Here is a 22,236-nt window from a genome sequence, read left to right as displayed (position 1 = left end):
TGCGGACCCGTTGGGCCCATCCCCCAAGGCAATATTTCACCACTCACCCATAGCCCCCAACTGCGCAGGCGAGGCTGATGGGTTCCCGTTGTAGTGCCAGAGATCCCCGTTGTGACGGGAACTCTCCCCCAACTGCGCAGGCACGGCCGGCACGTGGGAGCGCGACGGCGTCGTTTTTAAAGTTTAAAATGGCAATTACTTGTAAAATATAAATCAATGTGAATGCATCTCACTCTCCCTCTTCAGTCCCCATATTCCCCTCCTCCAATATCCTCACTCTCCCCACCCTCCACTAACACTCCTCTGCTTCCTCAGCACACGCCTTCCCTCCCCTCCTCTCTCTTCCCCCACTCCTCCTCCATTACCTCGCATGCTCCTTCCTCTTCACCCTCCATTTTCTTTCCCCTCTCCTCCTCCCCTCCCCACCACCTCCTTCACCTCTCCCTCCGACACCTTTCCCCTACCCTCAGTCACTCCTTCCTTCCATAACCCCTCTCCCCACCCTACCCCCCTACTCTCCCTCTATCCTCCTCCTCCCCCACTCCTCAGCTTCCCCAATCCAAACCCCCCCGCTCTCCCTCCTCACCTCCCCCACTGCCCTCCTCTCCTATCCCCCGCTCCCTACCTCCCCCACTTCCTACCTCCCACACTCCTCTCCCTCTATCCCCCACCCCCCCACTCTCTCTCCTCAACTCACCTACTTTCCCCTCCCTCACCATCTCTACGCCCGCCTCTCCCTCGATCCCCCCACTCTCTCTCCTCACCTCCCCAAATTATTATTTATTATTATTTATTATTTATTTCGAACAGAATAAAAGAATAAAACGCAAATGTGAAACAGCATACAAAAAACAAAACAAAAATATTTATAAAGTGTCATAAACAATATCTATAAATAAATGAAATCATATGTGTCCGAAAAGGATCAGGAAGAAGCCAAAGCTTATTAATTCCCACCCCTTATTCAACTGCTTGTAACTATCTTATACAAATTTAGCAGCTATATGTACACCATATGTACACCAGCCACTATATGTACACCAAATTATTTACATTTGAACACTAATCAAACATATACAAAGCCATACAAAAAAGAAAAAGAAAAAGGATTTTGTTGTAAACCACCGCAAGCCCCGTTTTCTCCACGACTTTGGCAATGAAGTTGTACTTGAGGCAGGGGCTGTCGGGGGAGATGGGCCGTGCGGCCTGGGGAGAGAGAGAGGGAGAGGACGAGCGGTGGTCTAGTCCTTGCCCCGGGTCCCCCAGCCTTCACCCCAGCCTCAGCGCTGCGGTCATTTCAAACCTCGCACATGCAGATACCGGGTCCACTGCACACACGCCCGGGGAGACTTTCAGTTATTTAAAAATCCGCATGCACGGATACCCTCAGTCACTACCTCCCTCCCTCCATAACACCTCTCCCCTCCCTACCACCATCCTCTCCCTCTATCCCTCAGCACCACCACTCCTCACCTCCCCCTGTCTCATCCTCCCACAATGAAAATCTTGATTTTTTTTTATTCTCAATGAAAAACCTAAACACAATGTTAGCTGTTAATGAAAGTTGAAGAATTTTATTAAAATTTAGGTTTTTTTGAGAATTAAAAAATCATGGTTTTTTATGTAAATGAGATTCGGGATCCCATTGTGACGTCATTGTGACATCGAACGCGGCTGATGGCAGGGCAAGTGGAAAATTGTTTTTGTAAAGTGGTTTTTGTAAAGTTTAAAATGTCAATAACGTAAAATATACCATCAATCTGAACAAAACTTGGCTATCGCACACAATGTTGAGTAAAGAGGGCCAAAAATTGTAGGGCTGTCGTGTACCATTTTGACAGTTTTCAGGACAAACACACACAAACAAACAAACAAACAAATAAACAAACAAGATGAAGGTTTTAGTAATATATATACTAGACCAAGTAGGACCAAGTAGGATCCGTTCTTCCAATGCAATATTCTATCACTCACCCGTTCCCCCAACACAACACGTTTCCACCATTCACCTCTCGCTCCCTCACCTCTCCCTCCCTCTCCTTTCCCCTACCCTGTCGGCGCACCATAGAGTCTATCAATCATCCCCACATGGCGTGGGGGTGGGGGGAGGGAGACGTCAGCTCTCACCTCCCCCCCGTCCCAACCCCCCACAAGAAAAATTCTGGCAGTTGAGGAGGAAGCTGCTGATCCCATTGTGATGTCATTGTGGGCTGGAAGACTGTTCACGGGCAGGTTATGTAAATGAGATCCCATTGTGATGTCATAGCTCTAACTGCCACTGCTGAATCTTTCTCCAAATTGAGTTTTAAAAGCTAAAAATGTCAATAACATGTAAACTATCACAACAATCTGAGCAAAACTTGTCGAAAACACACCAAAGGACAATTGTGAGTAAGGTGGTGCAAACATGTTAGCGCTATTGTGTACCATTTTTGCGTAATTTCAGGATCTCACTCACATGCACGTTCACATGCAGACATCCAAACAAGATGAGACTTCAACTAATATATATATATATATAGATAATTCTCCACAACACTTAAGTGGAGAATATTGTTGTATTATATTTTTGTTGTGTATTGTCTGTATCTATGCAGGAGATGGAAGAAATTACGTTTGTTCACTTGCCTTCATCATGCAGTCACTTTTGAGTTAATCAAATGGGTAAAGGAAACAGCATTAGCTTCCACGTGTTCACTACTAGTCAACAGAATCATGGCTCGGTGATGAATAAGCTTCCAAATAATCATAAAGATAGACATTTGTCTATCGTGAGATAAATAATAATTGCAGATGATAAGCTCCTCCACTTCAAACACAATATAATCATAGAACTTACACACTGTAGTTCTGATTTATTATCTATTGAATGTAATGCGTGTTTAAAGAATTTATAACCTTTCGCATTAGAAATTTACAAGATTTACATTTACATGCCACAAAGGAACGAGAGATATTAACATTCAAAGAATGAAGTGTAGATTATTCTGTCCTTCTTAAAGCAGCAGGATCTCTCAGTTGAGTTATCTTTACTTAAACAATCTCCATTCATTACTGACTCACTAATGCTTCAAAGATGAACAAAAACTACCACCCTTCTCTACTCTGGATTATACATTAGTCCATATATCTGTGACATATATTTCACCCTAAATTTCCCATTGAACAGCAGCTCACTACTCTGCATCATACCACTAACAGTTGAAGGAATCAGCCTTTCATCAGCTCCAAGCAATTGCAATAAAATCAAGCTGAAGTGTCTCAACCTGAAATGTCACCCATTCCTTCTCTCCAGAGATGCTGCATGTCCCGCTGAGTTACTCCAGCATTTTGTGTCTATCTTCAGCAATAAACATCAGCATCGGCAATACCACTAATGTTCTGACATTGAAGTAAAGTCAAACTAGCCTGAGATCAGAATGTGAGGACTATGATTTCATGGCTGTATCGACTGACTCCCCATTTTAAAGAGCAGGCAATATGGAAACTTACAGTAGGTGACTGTCTGATCGTCAGAATAGAAAATAGACAGCTCAAACAGTTTGTGGAAAATTAAAAAAATATGGAGTATACCCATTCCATTGCAATAATTTTTGTTGCAAAGAATAGGCCCAATCTCCAATGCTAAGCTATTCACACTGAATTTTAGGTTATGGCAAGAATTGACATAACATGGGTTCATATTCACTTCCTGCACATAGCTGAATCTGGAAAGCTGATTGTGCAGATGGTTCCAACTCAAAAGTCAGTAGTGCTTTATTGTCATGTGTCCCAGATAGAACAACAACATTCTTACTTGCAGCAGCACAACAGAATATGTAAACATAGTACACTGCAAACAGTATAATAAATGAGAAAACAAGTTCAGTGTGTGTATATATACACATAACAAACAACCAAACAATAATAGTGCAATAATAACAATAATAGTCTATGTAGTTCAGAGCATATTTGTGGTTGTAGTGTTTAATAGCCTAATGGATGTGAGGAAGTAGCTGTTCCTGAACCTGGATGTTGCAGTTTTCAGGCTCCTGTACCTTCTTCCCGTTGGGCAGGGGTGAAATGAGTGTGTGGCCAGGGTTGTGTGGGTCCCTGATGATGCTGGCTGCCTTTTTGAGGTAGTAAATCCTATAGATGGTGGGGAGGTCAGAACCCGTGATAGACTGGGCAGTGTTCACAACTTTTTGCAGTCTTCTTCGCGCCTGGGCATTCAAGTTGCCGAACCAGGCCATGATGCAACCACTCAATATGCTCTCTACTGCACACCTGTAGATGTTCAAGAGAATCCTCTCAGACATGCCATACATTTGGCAAGGCAGGGCCTCTAATCATACAGTATTTTGGAATGATGTAAGGTACACAATTAGTTTAGTTTAGCTTAGAGATACAACGAGGATACAGGCACTTGGTCCACCAAGCCTGCCCAGCCAGCAGTCCCCGCACATTAACATTATTGCACACACACTCGGTTCAATTTACATTTCCACCAAGTCAATTAACCTACAAGCCTGTACGTCTTTGAAGTTTGGGAGGGAACCAAAGATCTCGGAGAAAACCCATGCAGGTCACAGGGAGAATGTGCAAACTCCGTACATACATCACCCGTAATCGGGATCGAACCCGGGTCACTGGCACTGCAAGCACTGTAAAGCAGCAACTCTACCACTGCGCCACCGTGTCGCCTGCATATGTGCTTCAAGGACAATAATTGCTATACCTTAGTATTGTATTCAGCAAGGTAGTCTCTTGCAGCTCTGTGCACCATGTGAGGTTATAACTAAAATGTACTACAAGAGGTATTGAAGGAAATTACAAAGGAATGATCCAGTTGAACATTTCTTCCCTGTTTTACTGCTTTCTTCTTCCTAATCTTACGAGAACGCTGTCTCATCTATAATTCCTTTGTTTGTCCTGCTGTGAATTCCAGTTAGAAAGAAATGCAAATTGTCATAAACAGCCATTTCGAAGGAAATAATTCAAACAAACTAGAAATGATAATGAACTGTGCAGAAGAAAAGTAAAATTATGCACCAATAATGAGCTACACTCTTGGAGATCTGGTGCATATAAGGATAAATTCTCCTTGTACTTACTTAAACAGATACTCCAGAGTATTTTTATAGGTGTATGAAAATGGAAATGGACAAGGGAAGCACCGTGGCGAAGTGGTAGAGTTGCTGTCTTCCACAGCCCAACAGACCTGGATTCATCCCTGACTGCAGGTGCTGTATGTGCGGAGTTTATACATTAACCGCATGGGTTTTCTCCAGGTGCCCCAGTTTCCTCCCACATTCCATAGATGTGCAGGTTTGTAGGTTAATTGGCTGCTGTAAATTGTCCCTAGTGTGTAGGATGCAAGGATGGAATAACATAGAACTAGTGTACGGGTGGTCGATGGTTGGCGTGGACTTGGTGGGCTGTAGGGGATGTTTCCATGCTGTATCACTTAGCACATTGCATTGGAATTACAATGTCAGTTGATTATTTGACAAATCAGAGGTAACATAAGGAACAGTAATAATAGAAAAAAAAGATGAAGCTAATTCAAGATGCATACCTTATCGATGGTTTTAATGCTAATTTGTTGAATTTCATGTTGATCAAAACAATTCAAAAATGAGTATTCGTTTGATTTTTGTAGTCAGGGATTAAAACATTCCAGACTATGATCACATTATTTTGTTTGGCAGGACTTGCACGACCTTGTATTATTTAAAATAAAGCATGGTAGAAATTCGCTGGGACGTGGATCAGGCCTATTCTCAGTGTTGAAAGTTGTATATTGACCCAAAATTTACCTTAATTTAGACTTTAGAGATACAGCATGAAAACAGGCCCTTCGGCCCACCGAGTCCATGCCGACCAGCGAACACCCTATACACTACATTTTAGGGACAATTTATAATTTTACCGAAGCCAATTATCCTACAAACCTGTACGCCTTTGGAGTGTGGAAGGGAACCGGAGCATCCGGAGAAATCCCACTTGCACCTCCTACAACCTCATCTACTGTATCCGTTGTTCAAAATGTGGACTCTTATATGTGTAGGAAAGAACTCCAGATGCTGGTTTAAATCGAAGGTAGATAAAAAATGCTGGAGTAACTCAGCGGGATAGGCAGCATCTCTGGAGAGAAGGGTTGGGGGACGTTTTGGGTCGAGACCCTTCTTCAGACTCTTATACATCGGCGAGTCCAAACGCAGACTGGGCGATCATTTCGCGAAACACTTTTGCTCAGCCCGCCTGAACCTACCTGATCTCCCGGTCACCCATTCCTTCCCTCCAGAGATGCTGCCTGTCCCGCTGAGTTACTCCACCTTATCGTGTCTACCTTCGAGAGAACATACAAACTCTGTACAGTCAGGATCAAAACCTAGTCTCTAGCCCTCTATGGCAGCAACTCTCCCACTGCCCCAAATGTTTAATTAAAATATTGAGCCTATCAAGCAAGTTTTCTCATAATAAATTTGTGTTAAATCGTTTGTCCTGGGGTGGGATTGGGGTCAAACAATGGGGAAAAGAAGGTCACGCATCTGAGGCAATGTCTCTGCTCTTCCTTGTTCTGCAAAAATGTTTCAAACACTTACAAACCTCGGGGGTAATGGGTTGTCAAAATGGATGCTGAAGATCCTTGTGTGGAGCAAACTCTATGCCAGAAATGGCCATTGGGGGAAAGAAAAATGTTTAAATCTCTTTTAATGAACATTAGGACTATCATTAATATATTTAAAGGGCTTAAAGCCTATTTTGTTTTAAATTTAAGGCAGTCATTAAAATAGGTTAGTCATTAAAATATTCAAAGTCCCTCGCTCTTGTTCCTGAAAGTCACTAATTCCTTTTTCATTGATAGATTTTAAGCATTTTATTTGCATAATTGAAGGATTTGTATAATTAAAGGGTCCAACATTCTCTTCTCAATGGCTGTGAAGCTTTTTGTTAATTTAATAATGATCTTAAGGGGTTACATTAGTAATGTCAGCTTTAGCCCCACAGATTTATTTGCTAGTGGTGATATAATGCACAATAGTGCCTTATTCTTATGCAGTGTGACTGCATTAACCTGCAGTGCAAGTGCATAGATTATCAATATTATCTCGAAGATTGTTGCAACGTATTCTCGGTGGGATTCTGACACTTTCTGCCAGGCCCAGATGGTGGGCACCCAGGCTATATCAGGGACATTTCTTAAGGTTCCTACATTCCATGCACTTCCACAAAGGAGATGAAGAGAAATTTCTTTAGTGAGAGATGGCTGTCAATGCATTTTTTTAATTAATAGTTTTTTATTGGAGGGAAAAAAAAATTAAAAACTTCACAGTACATCTGATGTATGGCATTACATTTTCCTCCATTTTGTTTTTTATAAATAATAATAATAATAATAATAATAATAATATAAACAAAATAACCCTAACCCACCCTCCCTAAACACCCCTTGGCAGCTTATTTTTTCACAATCCAAATATATCACAAAATGAAATGCACTTTTTAACAATAATAAAGTAACAAAACAGAATAAAGGCAGATCCCCACTTACTGTCAAGTGCCCTCAGTCAATAGGTTTAGACACTCAAAGTATGATAAAAAAGGGTTTCCATTTCAAATAGATTATCAATATTATCTCGAAGATTGTTGCAACGTATTCTCGGTGAGATTCTGACACTTTCTGCCAGGCCTAGATGGTGGGCACCCAGGCTATATCATGGACATTTCTAAAGGTTCCTACATTCCATGCACTTCCACAAAGGAGATGAAGAGGAATTTCGTTAGTGAGAGAGTGCATCTATGGAATTCATTGCCACAGATGGCTGTCAATGCATTTTTTAAGACGGAGATTGACAGACTCTTGATTAGCACGGGTGTCAGGGGTTATGGGGAGAAGGCTGGACAATGGAGTTGAGAGGGTAGGATAGATCAGCCATGGTTGAATGCTGGAGTAAACATGATGGGCCAAAATGCCAGATTCTGCTCCTATTACATTGATTGGGAGAGAAATTTACACCCAGATACTTCCAAAGGCACAATTATTGAACCTTTCAACTTGCAGCAAATGTCCTGATATATTTAGTAATGCAACAGTTTACATAAATAGCATGATCTTAGCAGAAATAATAAAAGCCTAAACAAAATTAATTTTACTTAGTATGCAAGGAACTGCAGATGATGGTTTACAAAAAGGCACAAAGTGCTGGAGTAACTGCGTGAGCCAGGCAGCACCTCTAGAAGACATTCATAGATGACGTTTTGGGTTGGACTGATTGTAATTAGGGGGAAGAAAGCTGGAAAAGAGGTAGGGGCACAGCAAAGCCTGGCAGGTGATAGATGGATATAGGTGAGGAAGTGGTAAGAGCGCTCGATTGGAAAATAGGTGGATAAGGGCTAGAGATAAAAATGGAGACTTGGTGGGCTTGATGGGCAGGTTGGTGGACAAAGGCCAGAGATGAAAATAAGCCAAAAGGCTGTGAGATAAGGAGTGAAGGTGCACAAATGTATATAGGTGGAAGGTGACAAGAGGGGGAGGGAGGGGAATGGGGGCGGGATAGTGAAAGAAATGGGTCGCATTCAGGTGGGACACAGAGAAGAGAGGTGAGAAAATGGATGGGGGTGGGGGTTTGTTACTTTAAATTGGAATATTGTTCAAATTTTAATTTAAAAGTTCAAATGTTTACCCATGGGGTTACCCATCCAACCCTCCCCTACACTTTGCCCACCCTCACTATGTTTCCAGGTTTCTCTCCATACTACAATTAGTCTGAAGAAGGGTCCTGACCCTAAACATCACTTCTTCGTATCTTCCAGATATGCTACTTGACTGCATATCTTTGCGTTTTATTTGTTCACTTTTCCTTGTTTTCTGCTTATTCAGTGAGTGCCATTCATATTATGCTTTGCATACATATTATTGAGAAAAATAACAAAATGGTTGCTGATTATCAAATCATGGTGTTCTGTTTCATGTTATTGATAATTGATAAGGTTGAAGATAGAGGTTTTCCTTTCTTATAATCCTGCAGTGTTCTTGGATGCCTTCTTTTGAGGCATTTCATAAAGTTATTTTTTCTAACTTCTGTGGAACCTGTGGTAAAGGTAAAATTCTGCTTAGGTGGGAAGTTGGAAGAATTGCCTTGGTAAAGATGAAGCAATTTGAATGTATTTTCAAGTCATGATAGTGTGTGTGCTGGGAAGTAAAGATTGGGTAATTGGAAGATTCAGTCAAGGAAGACTGAGATAGGGACTCATATGGAATAAAACATAGAACAAAGAACAGAGGATAGAGAACTGTACACCACCAAAACAGGCTATATGATCCATAATGCTTGTGCTAAATTTGATGCCAAGACCATCTCTTATCGACCTGCACATAATCCATATTCCTCCATTCCCTACATATACATATGCATATCCAAATGTTGTTTCAATGCCACTATTGTATCATATGTTTCCAAATAGGATAAATCTAATCCCGAAGAATTATTTCCAATAGCTTCCCCACCACTGACGTGAGGCTCACTGGCCTATAATTTCCTGGATTCTCTCTACATCTCTTCTTAAATAAAGGAACAACAAAAGCTCCTCTCCAGTCTTCCGGCATTTCACTGGATCTGGAGAAGACACAAAGATTTTCATAGAAACATAAAAGACATAGAAACATAGAAAATAGGCGCAGGAGTAGACCTTTCGGCCCTTCGAGCCAGCACCGCAATTCAATATGATCATGTCTGATCATTCAAAATCAGTACCCCGTTCTGGCTTTTTTCCCCATATCCCTTGATTCCCTTCGCCCGAAGAGCTAAATCTAACTCTCTCTTGAACACATCCAGTAAATTGGCCTCACTGCCTTCTGTGGCAGAGAATTCTACAGATTCACAACGTTCTGGGTGAAAAAGTTTTTCCTCATCTCAGTCCTAATTGGCCTACCCCTTATTCGTAAACAGTGACCCCTGGTTCTGGACTCCCCCATCATCAGCAACATTTTTCCTGCATCTATCCTGTCTTATCCTCTAAGAATGTTATATGTTTCTATAATATATCCTCTCATCCTTCTAAATTCAAACAAATACAAGCCCAGTCGACCCATTCTTTCATCATATGTCAGTCCCGCCATCCCAGGAATTAACCTGGTGAACCTATGTTGCACTTCCTCAATAGCAATAATGTTCTTCCTCAAATTATGAGACCAGAATTGCACACAATACTCGAGGTGAGTTCCCACCAGGGCCCTGTACAACTGCAGTAGGACCGCCTTGCTCCTAAACTCAAATTCTCTCGCAATGAAGGCTAACATGCCATTAGAATTTGTCACTGCCTGCTGTACCTGCATACTTACTTTCAGTGACTGATGTACAAGCACACCCAGGTCTCGTTGCACCTCCCCTTCTAATCTGCCACCATTCAGATAATAATCTGCCTTCCTGTTCATGCCACCAAAGTGGATAACCTCACATTTATCCACATTATACTGCATCTGCCATGGTTCTGCCCACTCCCCAATCTATCCAAGTCACCCTGCAGCCTCAATTCACTGTGGGTTGGCATCTATTGAATATTACTCTGCTTCATGTGCACATTCCAATCAATGCTCAAGACTATTAGAATTGTTTCAATGTCTGATATAAAAATTGGCTTTTTTTCATTTCCTCACAAATTCCTCTACCTTAAAGACCATTTCCCCTGGTTCGTGACCCTGTCATTAACAGAGGTTGTTCCTTTCTACTTACCCTTTCTGGACCTCTCAGAAATAGTACCGAGTGCTCAAGTTTCTCAATGGTCCAGTTCCTGCTTTTAATCTACAACAGCTCCTCAATCTCTGGGTCTTTGCAGCATCCAAAGTATTAAATAAATACAGGTCCTCTCCTGCTATATGAATAACTCCTTAAAACATTTACACAAGTTCAAACAATTATAATGGCAATATTAGCAACTCAATGCAATATCATTAAAACTGCACAAATGTTCCCTTTACCAATTTTTCACTGGGTAAATGAATTTGTTAATTGCAAAACTAACTGTGTTTCAATTACACTGTGGGTTTAGAACAACTATGCTAGCTAAATAGGAAAGGAATTGCTGGTAATACAAAATGCAATTAGAGAATGGAAGCAGTATTTGCAGATTTTTATTGCATATTTCATAAAGTATTATAGATGTAAAGCTGAATACATTTCAGCTTCAGGACATTACAATTATCTATTTGGTGGTGGTTGCATGCTGGTTTCCTGTGGGGAAAACTCAGTCAGCTGAGATGTGTGTTCCAGTGGCAGGTGAGGCTTGTTAGTGGTAGCGGAGTGAGGTTGCTGCAGGGAATGAGGGAGAGCAGAGTGGACGAGGGGCTGTTGGGTGTGAAGAAAGATATTTGGCGAGCAGACCATCCCACATCATTCCAGCACAAGCCTTTCACTTGGCATGTGGGCTGCTACAACAGGCATGACATCCAGCTGTGCATATTTAAACAGCCTCCAGCTGTTTTACTCAACACTGTTGGCACTCTTTCAAAGGCTTTCCTGAAAATTGATTCAAGTCGACAAATGAATGCATAACTTCCCCACTATATTTTCTTTTGGTGTCTGCCAAATTCAGGTGAGAAATTTTCAGTCAGCTAATGAAAATCTGAAATCCCCTCCACTCACTCTTATTTCCTTACACTCACATCATTATTTCGATGAACACATTAACTAAAAAGTCGTCACAGTGCTTTGCTTTTCAGCTGATTTCACGTACACTATCCAATTGGATTAAAACATTTTTTAATGTCAGTTGTATTTGGTGCTCTGAAGATGCAGTGCATGAGCTATAGAGGCATGGAAACAGGCCTTCAGCCCACCATGTACCGATTTGTACCAACCCCATTTACCAGCATTTGGTTGGTAACCGTCTGTAATTCAAGAGCTCATCGAGATATTTAAATGTCATGGGAGTACCTTCCTCTACCACGCATCAGGCAACACATTCCAAATTGTAGTCACCAGATTAGAGTGGATCAAGCTGAAATTTATTTCTTAAATCCCCTCTGAATCTCTTACTCCTTGCCCTAAACCTATGTCCTCCTGTTTTAGAAACCTCCGGTATAAACAGATGCAGTCCTAATCATGAAATATAGCTTTGAAGTTGGGCTTTCACATTTGAAGCGCTCAGTAAACCAAGTAATGGGACTCGGTCTTTAATTGTGCAGAAACTAGATTTTATGAAGAATAAAAGCTGTAAATATATTTCAAATGTTGATGGTGAAGAAGAGATAGGGAAATATGCAAGAAATAATATATATTTTTTTAAATCTTACTTAGTTCAAAGCTAACAGTGCAGTCTTTACTTAGTGGATTCATAATTTACCTTTTCTTCCTGACAAATTAATCGGTGTTTTTTGAATGATAATCATTCTGGTGCTGTCAAATGTCAGTGCCACAATATGGTTGACTGTATACCAAGAAAAACGAAACCAACTATCAAGCATTTCTTTACAAAACAACATAAATTTCCGTTTGAAAAAAGTGCTTTCATTAACATAGGACAAATATTGTTCTTGGATATTATAAAGTGATGACGGCATGGACATTGAGTGAATTATTGCTTCTCATGCAATTCTGAGCCATTGTTAAATGCAACCCTTCCTAAGGTGTAAGGAACAAGCTACCTTTTTATAACCTGCACCTCAAGAGCTGTTTGGCCTCCTCGCTATAAAAACTTAATGATGGGCTCTCCACCACATAAGTTTTACCCAAATATAATTTTATAAAATGATCGCAATCAAATATCACCAGTCACAATGTAAGATTAATTTTAAATCATGTCACAACAAATGAGTTTGGAATCATTTTGTGATGTTATCTATGTGATTTTTTATCTCCATGTCAAAGCATAACATTTAACAAAGGTACACAAAAATGGTGGAGAAACTCAGCGGATGCAGCAGCATCTATGGAGCGAAAGAGATAGGTAATGTTTCGGGCCGAAACCCTTCTTCAGACTGATGAACATTTAACAATCCTACATTTTCCCTGGGTAGAACTGTCCAACACTAGAGGGCATAGCCATAAGGTGAGAGGGGGAAAGTTTAATGGAGATGTGCAGGGCGCATTTTTTACATAATGAGTACATTCATTCATTCAGAATGGGGTCATAAAGTCATGCAGCTTTAGTTTTGTTTAGAGATGCAGCATGGAAACATGCCTTCCTGCCCACCGAGTTAGTCCACAGTGACCCACTCACACCTTACACACTGGGGGCAATTTACAGTGCCCAATTAAGCTACAATCCCATACTGGGAGATGGGAGGAAACCAGAACTCCAGGAGGAATCCCACACAGTCACAGGAAGAGCATGCAAACTCCACACAGACAGCACTTGAGGTCAAGATCAAACCAGATCACTGATGCTGTGTGGTTGCAGCTCTACCAGCTGCGTCAATGTGCCACTCAAATTGTCCAACTTTGAAACTGGCCCTTTGGCCACTATACATCTACATTAATCCTACTTTCCTGCATGAATTCCATACTCTCTATGCCCTACTCATTCAAGCACCTGGCCAGATATCTGTCAAATGTTGTTACACTTTCTGCCGCCACCATCTCCTCTGGTAGCTCATTCCAGATATGAACTAATCTTTGTGTGAATGGGTTACCCCTCAGAGCCCCCTGACATCTCTCACCTTAAATCTATATCCTATAGTTTTAAATAAGCCTACTCTGTAAAACATACAACAAAGGAGTCATATTCCAGACACAGGCAGTTGGAAACAAGTGAATTCCTTGAGGAGTATAGAGGGGATGTAGGAGTACATAGGAGTGAAATCATGAACAAATAGGGGAAAATAATTAAATTTATAAGATTATGTAAAGAAGAGATTTAAGAGATTTTACAAATATGTTAAGAGCATAAGATTAACTAGGGAGAGAATGTGGCCTCTTAAAAACCAATAAGGCCATCTATGTATGGAGCCACTGGAGATGGGTTGGGTGTTAAATGAATATTTCTTATCTGTATTCACCATGGTGAAAGAGGTGGATTATTGCGAACCTGGGAAAGGTAATAGTGATCTCTTGAAGATTCACATTGCAGAAGAGAAGGTGACGGAGGTTGTACAATGCATTTAGATAGGTAAGTCCCCAGAACTTAATCAAGTGTGTTGTGGAACATTGTGGGAAGGCAGTGAAGAACTTATGGGGCCAGTAGCTGAGATATTTGTATCATTGATAGCCACCATCTACAAGCGTTTGGATAGTCAAGAATTGATTAATCAAAATGACTTTGTTCATGGGAAATCGTTATATCACCGATTTGGTTGAGTTTTTTAACGAAGTGGCCAAAAAGGATTATTGAGGGCAGTGTGGTGAACTTTAGCAAGGCCTTTGGCAAAACAAAGTGTGGTAGACTGGTTTGGAAGGTTCGATCACATGGAGTCCAGGGCAAGCTAGTCAAGTGACTTGAAAGTAAGAAACAAAGGATGGTGATAGAGGGTAGTTTTCTGACTGTTGCCTGTAATGAGTGGAGTACCACACGGTTTGCTACTGGGTCTACTGTTCATCAATTATATTAATGATTTGGGTGCTAATGTCGGTGGCATGGTTAGCAAGTTTCCGGATGACGCTATGGCTGGTGGTATGATGGGCAGTGAGGACGATTACAATGGAATCTTGAACAACCGGTCCAATGGGCCGAGGAATGACAGATGGAGTTTAATTGAGGTAAATGCATGTTGCATTTTGGTAGGACAAAGCAAGAACAGGAGAAGCACAGTAAATGGTAGGGCTCTGACAGGGAGACCAAGGGGTGCAAGTACAGTTTAATCAAGATGGTGACACAGATGGGCAGGGTAGTGGAGAAGCTTGCCCATGGTAAGAGAATTGACCATTTAAATTGTGGTGTCGTGTTACAGCTGTACAAGATGTTGATAAGGCCACATTTGAAATACAATGTGCAATTCTACTGCAGATAGGATGTCATTAAACTCTGAAGGGTGCAATGAAGATTTCTGAAGATGTTATCAGGTCTAGAGGGTTTGAGCAACAAGGAGAGGTGGGATAGGTTGAGCCCCAAAGAGGCTGAGAGGTAAAATCATACGGATATTTAACATCAGCCAAGGCATAGATAAGGTGAACAGCCACTGTCTTTTTGTCCAGGTCAGGGAATAAAAAAAACTAGAGCACAGAAGTTTGTGCAAGACCATTGTGTGTGTATTGCTTGCTGTCTAGTCACTGCTCATGAGGGTTTACAGCAGCAATCATTGGGAGCCACTTAACTGGTGTGATTTAGGCGGAGACCATGTATATGTACAATCTAACCCATTGTGTGAAAAGCATTAAGAAGCAGATCAACAGGCAAAACAATACACAATACATTCCCTTTACATTTTTAATCAACTCTTAATTAAACTGGTGAGATTGGAGAACTATTAGATCACTTTAAATTAGCATTCAACTAATTAAAGAAAGATAGGCAGAATGGGATTGTGCAGACATATGGCTGGGGACAGTTCTCGTGACAGTGATGTGATTTAATTAAACAGGACAATGGAAGAAGGGTCTCAACCCGAAACATCACCCGTTCCTTCTCTCCCAGAGATACTGCCTGTCCCCCTGAGTTACTCCAGCTTTTTGTGTCTATACTCTAGTAATACTCTACCATATAACACTGTGGATTTTGTGAGAGGGGAGTGGTAACTGCAGACGTTGAACTGGGAGCTACAGTGAGTCCATCCAATGAGGTGTTGTGTTTCTGCTTGCGAGAGCTCAGACTGGAGTTTAGGAGCTACAGACGCGACAGATATGAAATTAAAAACAAAATCTGCTTGGTAAATTCAACAGGCCAATAGCATTCGGAAAGAGCAGGGACAGGTTGACATTTGGTGAAATACTCTTCATCGCAGCTGGAAGCAAACAGATAAGCGAGTCTCAGGATGAGATGGGGCAAGAAACAGCAATTGACCTGAAACCACTTAATGGAAAAACAACATACTGATATATGATATGAAAGGTCATGTCACTGACAGTAGCTAGCATTTACATAGTAACTTAACTAGTTTGGTTTTGACCTATATCTTCCTTTAATTAGTTTAGTGTTTAATATCCCACAGAGATTCACAGGCAAGAGAATCAAATGCACATTGACACCCAGCTACTGGTATTGAGTATTAGTACAAAAACACAGTACTACACTGTTAGGCAGCATGGTGGCACAGCGGCGGAGTTACTGCGTCACAGCGCCAGAGGCCTGGGTTTGACCCTGACAACGGGTGCAGTCCGTACGGAGTTTGTACGTTCTCCCCGTGACCTGCGTGAGTTTTCTCCAGGATATCCGGTTCCCTCCCACACTCCCAGCAGGTTTGTAGATTAATTGGCTTGGTATAATTGTAAATTATCCCTATTGTATGTAGGATAGTGTTAGTGTGCGGGGATTGCTGGTCGACTTGAACTCGGTGGCCCAAAGGGTTTGTATCCATGCTGTATCTCTTAACTAAACTAAACTAAATGCACATGCTGAACATCTGATACGAATCAGTAGATAATTATTCAAAATATATTAAAAAATTATTCAAAAGTCTACCCATCAGCATCTTTATGCCCCACATCAGCGGATTTTGATCTTGATATAATGTTGAGTTATTCTTCTACCACTTTGTGTTACTTCTTTCCCCACCGTCAAAATTCCCCTCGCACCAGGGATCCTCCCTCTGAACCTCCGCTAATATTTTCATTGTTATCATCAACTAACTAAATGTCCTACTCTATTCATTCATCTCTGAACTTACACTTGAGGACCGGCACTGAAGAAGAGATTAAAGCTAATGAGCAAAAGGCCAGACATAGAGGGATGATTTTAGGACTGTTTTAAAGAAAGAGAGAGGAGGATAATTTCAAGCAGGGAACTCACAGAGCCTGAATGTTAGAAAGATATTAAGGAAGTTATACATGACTGAGGCAATAAAATAGCCTGTACTTGGATAATTCATTTTTTTAAATGTGATTGGACTACAATAATTCTCCTGATGGTGCTTTATCACTGGCTTATCATTTTGAGGCTGGAACCGGCTGAATTTATAAGAATTTTGACAGGAGTTGTAATGATAACTAATGCCTGAACAAGGGATCTTAGCCGTATATAATCTCATCTAATGTAGGAAGCAGAACAAATCAGATTCCCGAGTAAAAGTACCACATATTTTCATGTGTTTGGAACAGCAAAGCATCAATAATATATTTAAACTGCAGTACTCCAGCATTAATTGTCCATGTTTGTTCTGTTGGTTAACAGTATAATTAGAAACAGTTAAACAGGGCAAGTATGATCTGGGCCCATTGATTGTGTTTGGTTTAGTGTTAGCTTGAAAAGTTACTGTACCTGCTTGCTCTGACAGTCAATCGAATATTATTTACGGTAAATTGCTCCTCAGCCTCTATTGCTTCTAGGCTTAGCTATACTCTTCTTGACAATGCCTTCCCTGCTAATTGACAATAATATCACAGGGGGCCTACTAATATTAAACAATGTCATCTATCTATACTGACCCATACCTCTGCATCACAGGGCCTGTCTTAAATGAGAGATAGCTATTACAATTGAGACAGGTATGTTTGTGAACCAAATACCTCTGAGGTTCCTATCTTTGCTCCTTGAATTGTGAACAGAATATTCTTATTAATCCATCATCCTGGCCTGCTGAGTTGACGAGACTCCTCGTCAATTTCATCATTGGGCTAACTGTCACAATCCTGGCAATTTCATAGCCACTGCATAAGATGACAGAAAAATTAGAATTGATGTTGCACCTCTGTGATTTATCTTTGGATTGCTGTGAGAAGGTGTCAGTTATGGCATAATTAACTGCACCAGTAACCATTTTAGGGAGAGTGATGGCATTGCAGATGTTGCTGCTAGGTTTGAAAGACAAATTGACATGCAGCGAGCAAAATGTGTAACCCTGAAATTTAGTTGAAATCCTCAAACCTGTGGTGCTTCTCATATATCACCGAATCACACATTTGCAAAGCCACAGAAGGAGACTATTTGCCCTGATGAGATTACGCCAGATTCCTCTCAGTCTTTCCCATAGCCTGACAAATAATCTCCATGCAAGTGCCTATCTAATTCGCTCCTGAAAGCAATTCTTTATTCTGCCACCCCTACTTCCACAGGCAGTGAATTCCAGGTCAAAACTACTCTTTCACTAAAAACAACCTTCGCCTTGTCTCCATTATGACTTCAACCCAAATATTTTAAATTAGTGATAAACATCAAGACATGCTGGAAACATTCTGCAGGGCATGTAGCCCTTGGAGAAAGAGAAAGAGTCAATGTTTCAGAGTAAAGGCCTATTGTCAGAACAGAAAATATCTTCATCTTAAAATATTAACTCTGTTCTTTCTTCTTCTGTTGCCGAATGACCTGCTGAGTGTTTCCAGCAGCTATGGATAGATGCTGCCTTACCCGCTGAGTTTCTCCAGCATTTTTTGTCTAACTTCAATTTTTCCAGCAACTACATTTCTTTCTTAAGCATACTGAGTGTTTCCAAATTTTGTGTTTTAATTTCAGATTCTCAGTGTCTTTGTATTTTTGATTTATATTTTAGCTCTATGTCCAGACATACCGTTATATATTTGGAACATTTTCCTCTATCTGTCCCATCTAAACCACTAATGGCCATGTACATCTCTATCAAATCTTCCCCATTTCTTTGCTGAAAGAACAACTCCAGCTTCTCCAGTTCAGGGTTGCACCTACAATTCCTGGGACCACCCTAATACATTTTTTCCACACCATCTTTAAGACCTTCATGTCATTCCAAAATCCCCCAGCTTTGTAGAGGTTGACCTCTACAAAACCTCCCAGCTTTTGTAATCAATCCTATTTGTTTTCATAACTGCTCTGCCACATGCTCTGTCGTTTTAAAGGATTTAGGTATATCTACTCCGATTTAAGTTCCTTCACACCTTTAGATTGTACCTTTTGGGTTATATTGTCATTCTTTTATCTTTCTTTCAAAGTGCATTACTTTATTTATTAACTTTCATCTGCTATTTGCCCATTCAACCAGCCTTTCAGAGTTATCCAGGAGTCCTTTATTGTCCCCTTTGTTTTCCGTACTTCCAAGCTTTGCATTATCCTTATGATCTTTCCCACTTTTAGAAAATGAGACAAGCAAATCACTTGTGTATTCCTCAAAGAAATCAATGCGCATGAAGTAACTTTTAAAATTGTGTTTCAACACAAATAAAAAAAGTCTGGTTAAGATTTGTGGACTATTCCGTGAAGCTGTTCTGGTTCCTAGATGTTTAGTTTAACTCCAGCCATAAAATGACTTACTGAGCTGAATTCTATGTATAATGGAAATGGTTTGCGATTGATTTTGCCAGGTGACCCAGTACTGAGAGTTACCGTCTTGGCTCTGTGACCTTCTATGCTCAGTGCCTTACATGAAAAAAATCTTAGAATAGAATGTGCTAGTTACAGCTTCAGGATGCTAGAAGCTACTAAAGAACCAAAGACTTGGCGCATGGGCAGCATGGTGGCACAGGGGTAGAGTTGCTGCCTTACAGCGCTTGCAGCGCCGGAGACCCTGGTTTGATCCCGACTATGGGTGCTGTCTGTACGGACTTTGTACATTCTCCCCGTGACTGCGTGGGTTTTCTCCGAGATCTTTGGTTTCCTCCCACACTTAAAGACGTATAAGTTTGAAGGTTAATTGGATTGGTTTATATGTAAATTGTCCCTAGTATGTGTAGGATAGTGTTAATGTGCGGGGATCGCTGGTCGGTGCGGACTCGGTGGGCCAAAGGACCTGTTCCTGCACTGTATCTCTAAACTAAACCAAAACTAAACTTACTATTCCATGGTCTGGCTTTTGCTGTTACGTTCAAGATATCGAAGAAACATGAGCTGGAGCCTGTGGAAGTTGTGGATTTTTATTCCATGTTATTCCTGTATCATACTTATTTGAGGTCAAGATGTTGACAGCAATTGGATTAAATGTGGAAGTCCTGAAAAATCTAATCCCCAAAACAGTTGAGTCACCTACAAAGCTCGCCCTGCATTTTGTGATTTCCGAATGTAGTCTACAGGTCCATCAGTACATCTCCAGAGTTGGCTCAGACAGGTTAGCATCAGGGATTGTCATTACAATCTAAGTCCATCATTATGATCCCAGGAATGATTGGGTTAACATATTATGAGCTTTTGACTGCACTGGGCCTGTACTCGCTGGAGTTTGGAAGGATGAGGGGAACCTCATTGAAACTTACCAAATAGTGAAAGCCCTGGATAGAATGGATGTGGAGACAATGTTCCCATTGGTGGGAGGGTCAAGGACTAGGGACCATAGCTTCTCAACCTACCTTTAGAAAGATGAGGAAGAATGTATTTAGTCAGAGGGTGGTAATTCATTGCCACAGAAGACTGTGGAGGTTGTCAATGGATATTTTTAAGGCAGAGATTGACAGATTCTTGATTAGTAAGGGTGTCAGGAATTATGGGAAGAAGGTGGGAGAATGGGGTTGAGAGGGAAAGATAGATCAGCCATGATTGATTATTGGAGTAGATTTGATGATCCGAATGGCCTAATTCTGCCTCGATAACTTATGAACCATACACAATGATGAGGTTCCTGTGTCTTTTCCAATGTTAACTGTAATGAATACCTTTGAGGCACTCTTGTAAACTGGAATGACAAAGACTATTTTGGTTTTGTTAGCGTTCAGATTTAAGTGAAAATTGGGGTAACATCTAGCAGTCACGTATATTTCTCCCAACATACACCTGAGTATCATTTTTCTATTAATGTAAGCCATGTGTGATCCTAGTGCATCAACCAACACAGGCATTAATGAAAAGTATTCACATCTGACATAAGAACTTCAATGCTGACAGAAGGCCATTGGCCTGGTGTTAATTCAGTTTCTTTCTCCATAGATGCTGTCCAACTTTAGACTTTAGAGATACGGCGTGGAAACAGGCCCTTCCTGCCAACTGAGTCTGCTCTGACCAGCGATCACCCAGTACACTACACACTAGGGACAATTTAACAATTTTTGCAGGTGCCAATTAACTTACAAACCTGTACGTCTTTGGAGAATGGGAGGGAACCGGGGCACCCGGAGAAAACCCACGCGGTCACAGGGAGCATGTACTAACTTCGTACAGACAGCACCCATAGTCAGGATCGAACCCGGGTCTCTCGTGGTGTATGGCAGCAACTCTACTGCTACACCACTGTGTTGCCCACTACTTGCTTAGTACAGTTTCCTTTTTATATTTCAATATTATTCTTATGATTTATCTTGTTGTGTTTTTCTCTTAGACTTTGGAAGTCTGCAAATACGAATTGATTGTAATAGCTAAAGATATGGCCGGCAGTGATGTGGGATTGACAGGCACAGCCACAGCAACTATCATCATAGATGACAAGAATGACCATGCACCTGTGTTCACCAAGTCGATGGTAAGTAGACCCTCCATGGTTAATTTCTATCTGCAAATGAGTCTGTTGGAAATTGGATTACATTTCCATACTTACTGCTATTCATTGCACTGTGGTTATTACATCTGCACATCAATGTGTTGTATAAATCTATGTGGCAACTGTGTCTGCTCCCCATTAATATATGAGCTTGTAAATTACTTTTACTCCCAACTGATCAGATGCAACTGGAAATGATTACAAATAATCAAGCAAAAATAACCTGTCTGCTAAAACACCTTCCCTGGTAATCAATTGAAAATATCAGCAACAACTAAATGGTGGATGATAAAAAACGGAATTATGCTTAATCTACTGGTTTAACCCTCTGACAATGGTGGTTTCTCATTAAGCACATGGTCAAATAAAGACCCCTCTAACACTGCCACTAACTTCATGTTCTCCTAATGGGTGGCAGAGTGGCGAAGCGGGAAGAGCTGCTGCTTCATAGCACCAGCGACCCTAGTTCGATCATGACCTTGGGTTCTGTGGAATTTGCACATTCTCCTTGTGACCACGTGGACCTCCTCTGGGTGTCTAGTTTCCTCCGACATCCCAAAGACGTGTGGGTTTGTGGGCTAATTGTCATGTAGATCGCCCCAAGTGTGTTTGGAGAGGAGGTGAAAGTGGGAGATCATAGAATTAGTTGAACGGATGATCGATGGTCATGGAGGAGTTGGTGGGCTGAAGGGCCATTTTCATCTTTACCTTTCAATCAATTAACCAATCAATCAATCAATAGGGTGCACTGAAATAGTACAAAAGCAAAGATAATTTTGATCGATGACCCACAG

At 41.1% G+C, this 22,236-nt stretch overlaps 1 protein-coding gene across 1 annotated transcript in view; it reads left to right on the top strand.

Annotated features, from left to right (window-relative positions):
- Positions 1-22,236, top strand: part of cdh13 (cadherin 13, H-cadherin (heart)) — a 958,412-nt gene that overhangs the window by 787,441 nt on the left and 148,735 nt on the right. Inside the window, exon 8 of the mRNA XM_055648933.1 lies at positions 21,284-21,424. Coding sequence (XP_055504908.1) covers positions 21,284-21,424 — 141 coding nt within the window. The remainder of the gene's footprint in view (positions 1-21,283; positions 21,425-22,236) is intronic.

This window comes from Leucoraja erinacea, chromosome 17, assembly GCF_028641065.1.
Source record: "Leucoraja erinacea ecotype New England chromosome 17, Leri_hhj_1, whole genome shotgun sequence".
NCBI classification, from domain to species: Eukaryota; Metazoa; Chordata; class Chondrichthyes; order Rajiformes; family Rajidae; genus Leucoraja; species Leucoraja erinaceus.
The sequence above is the reverse complement of the archived record's forward strand: the minus strand, read 5'-3'. Positions and strand labels throughout refer to the sequence as shown.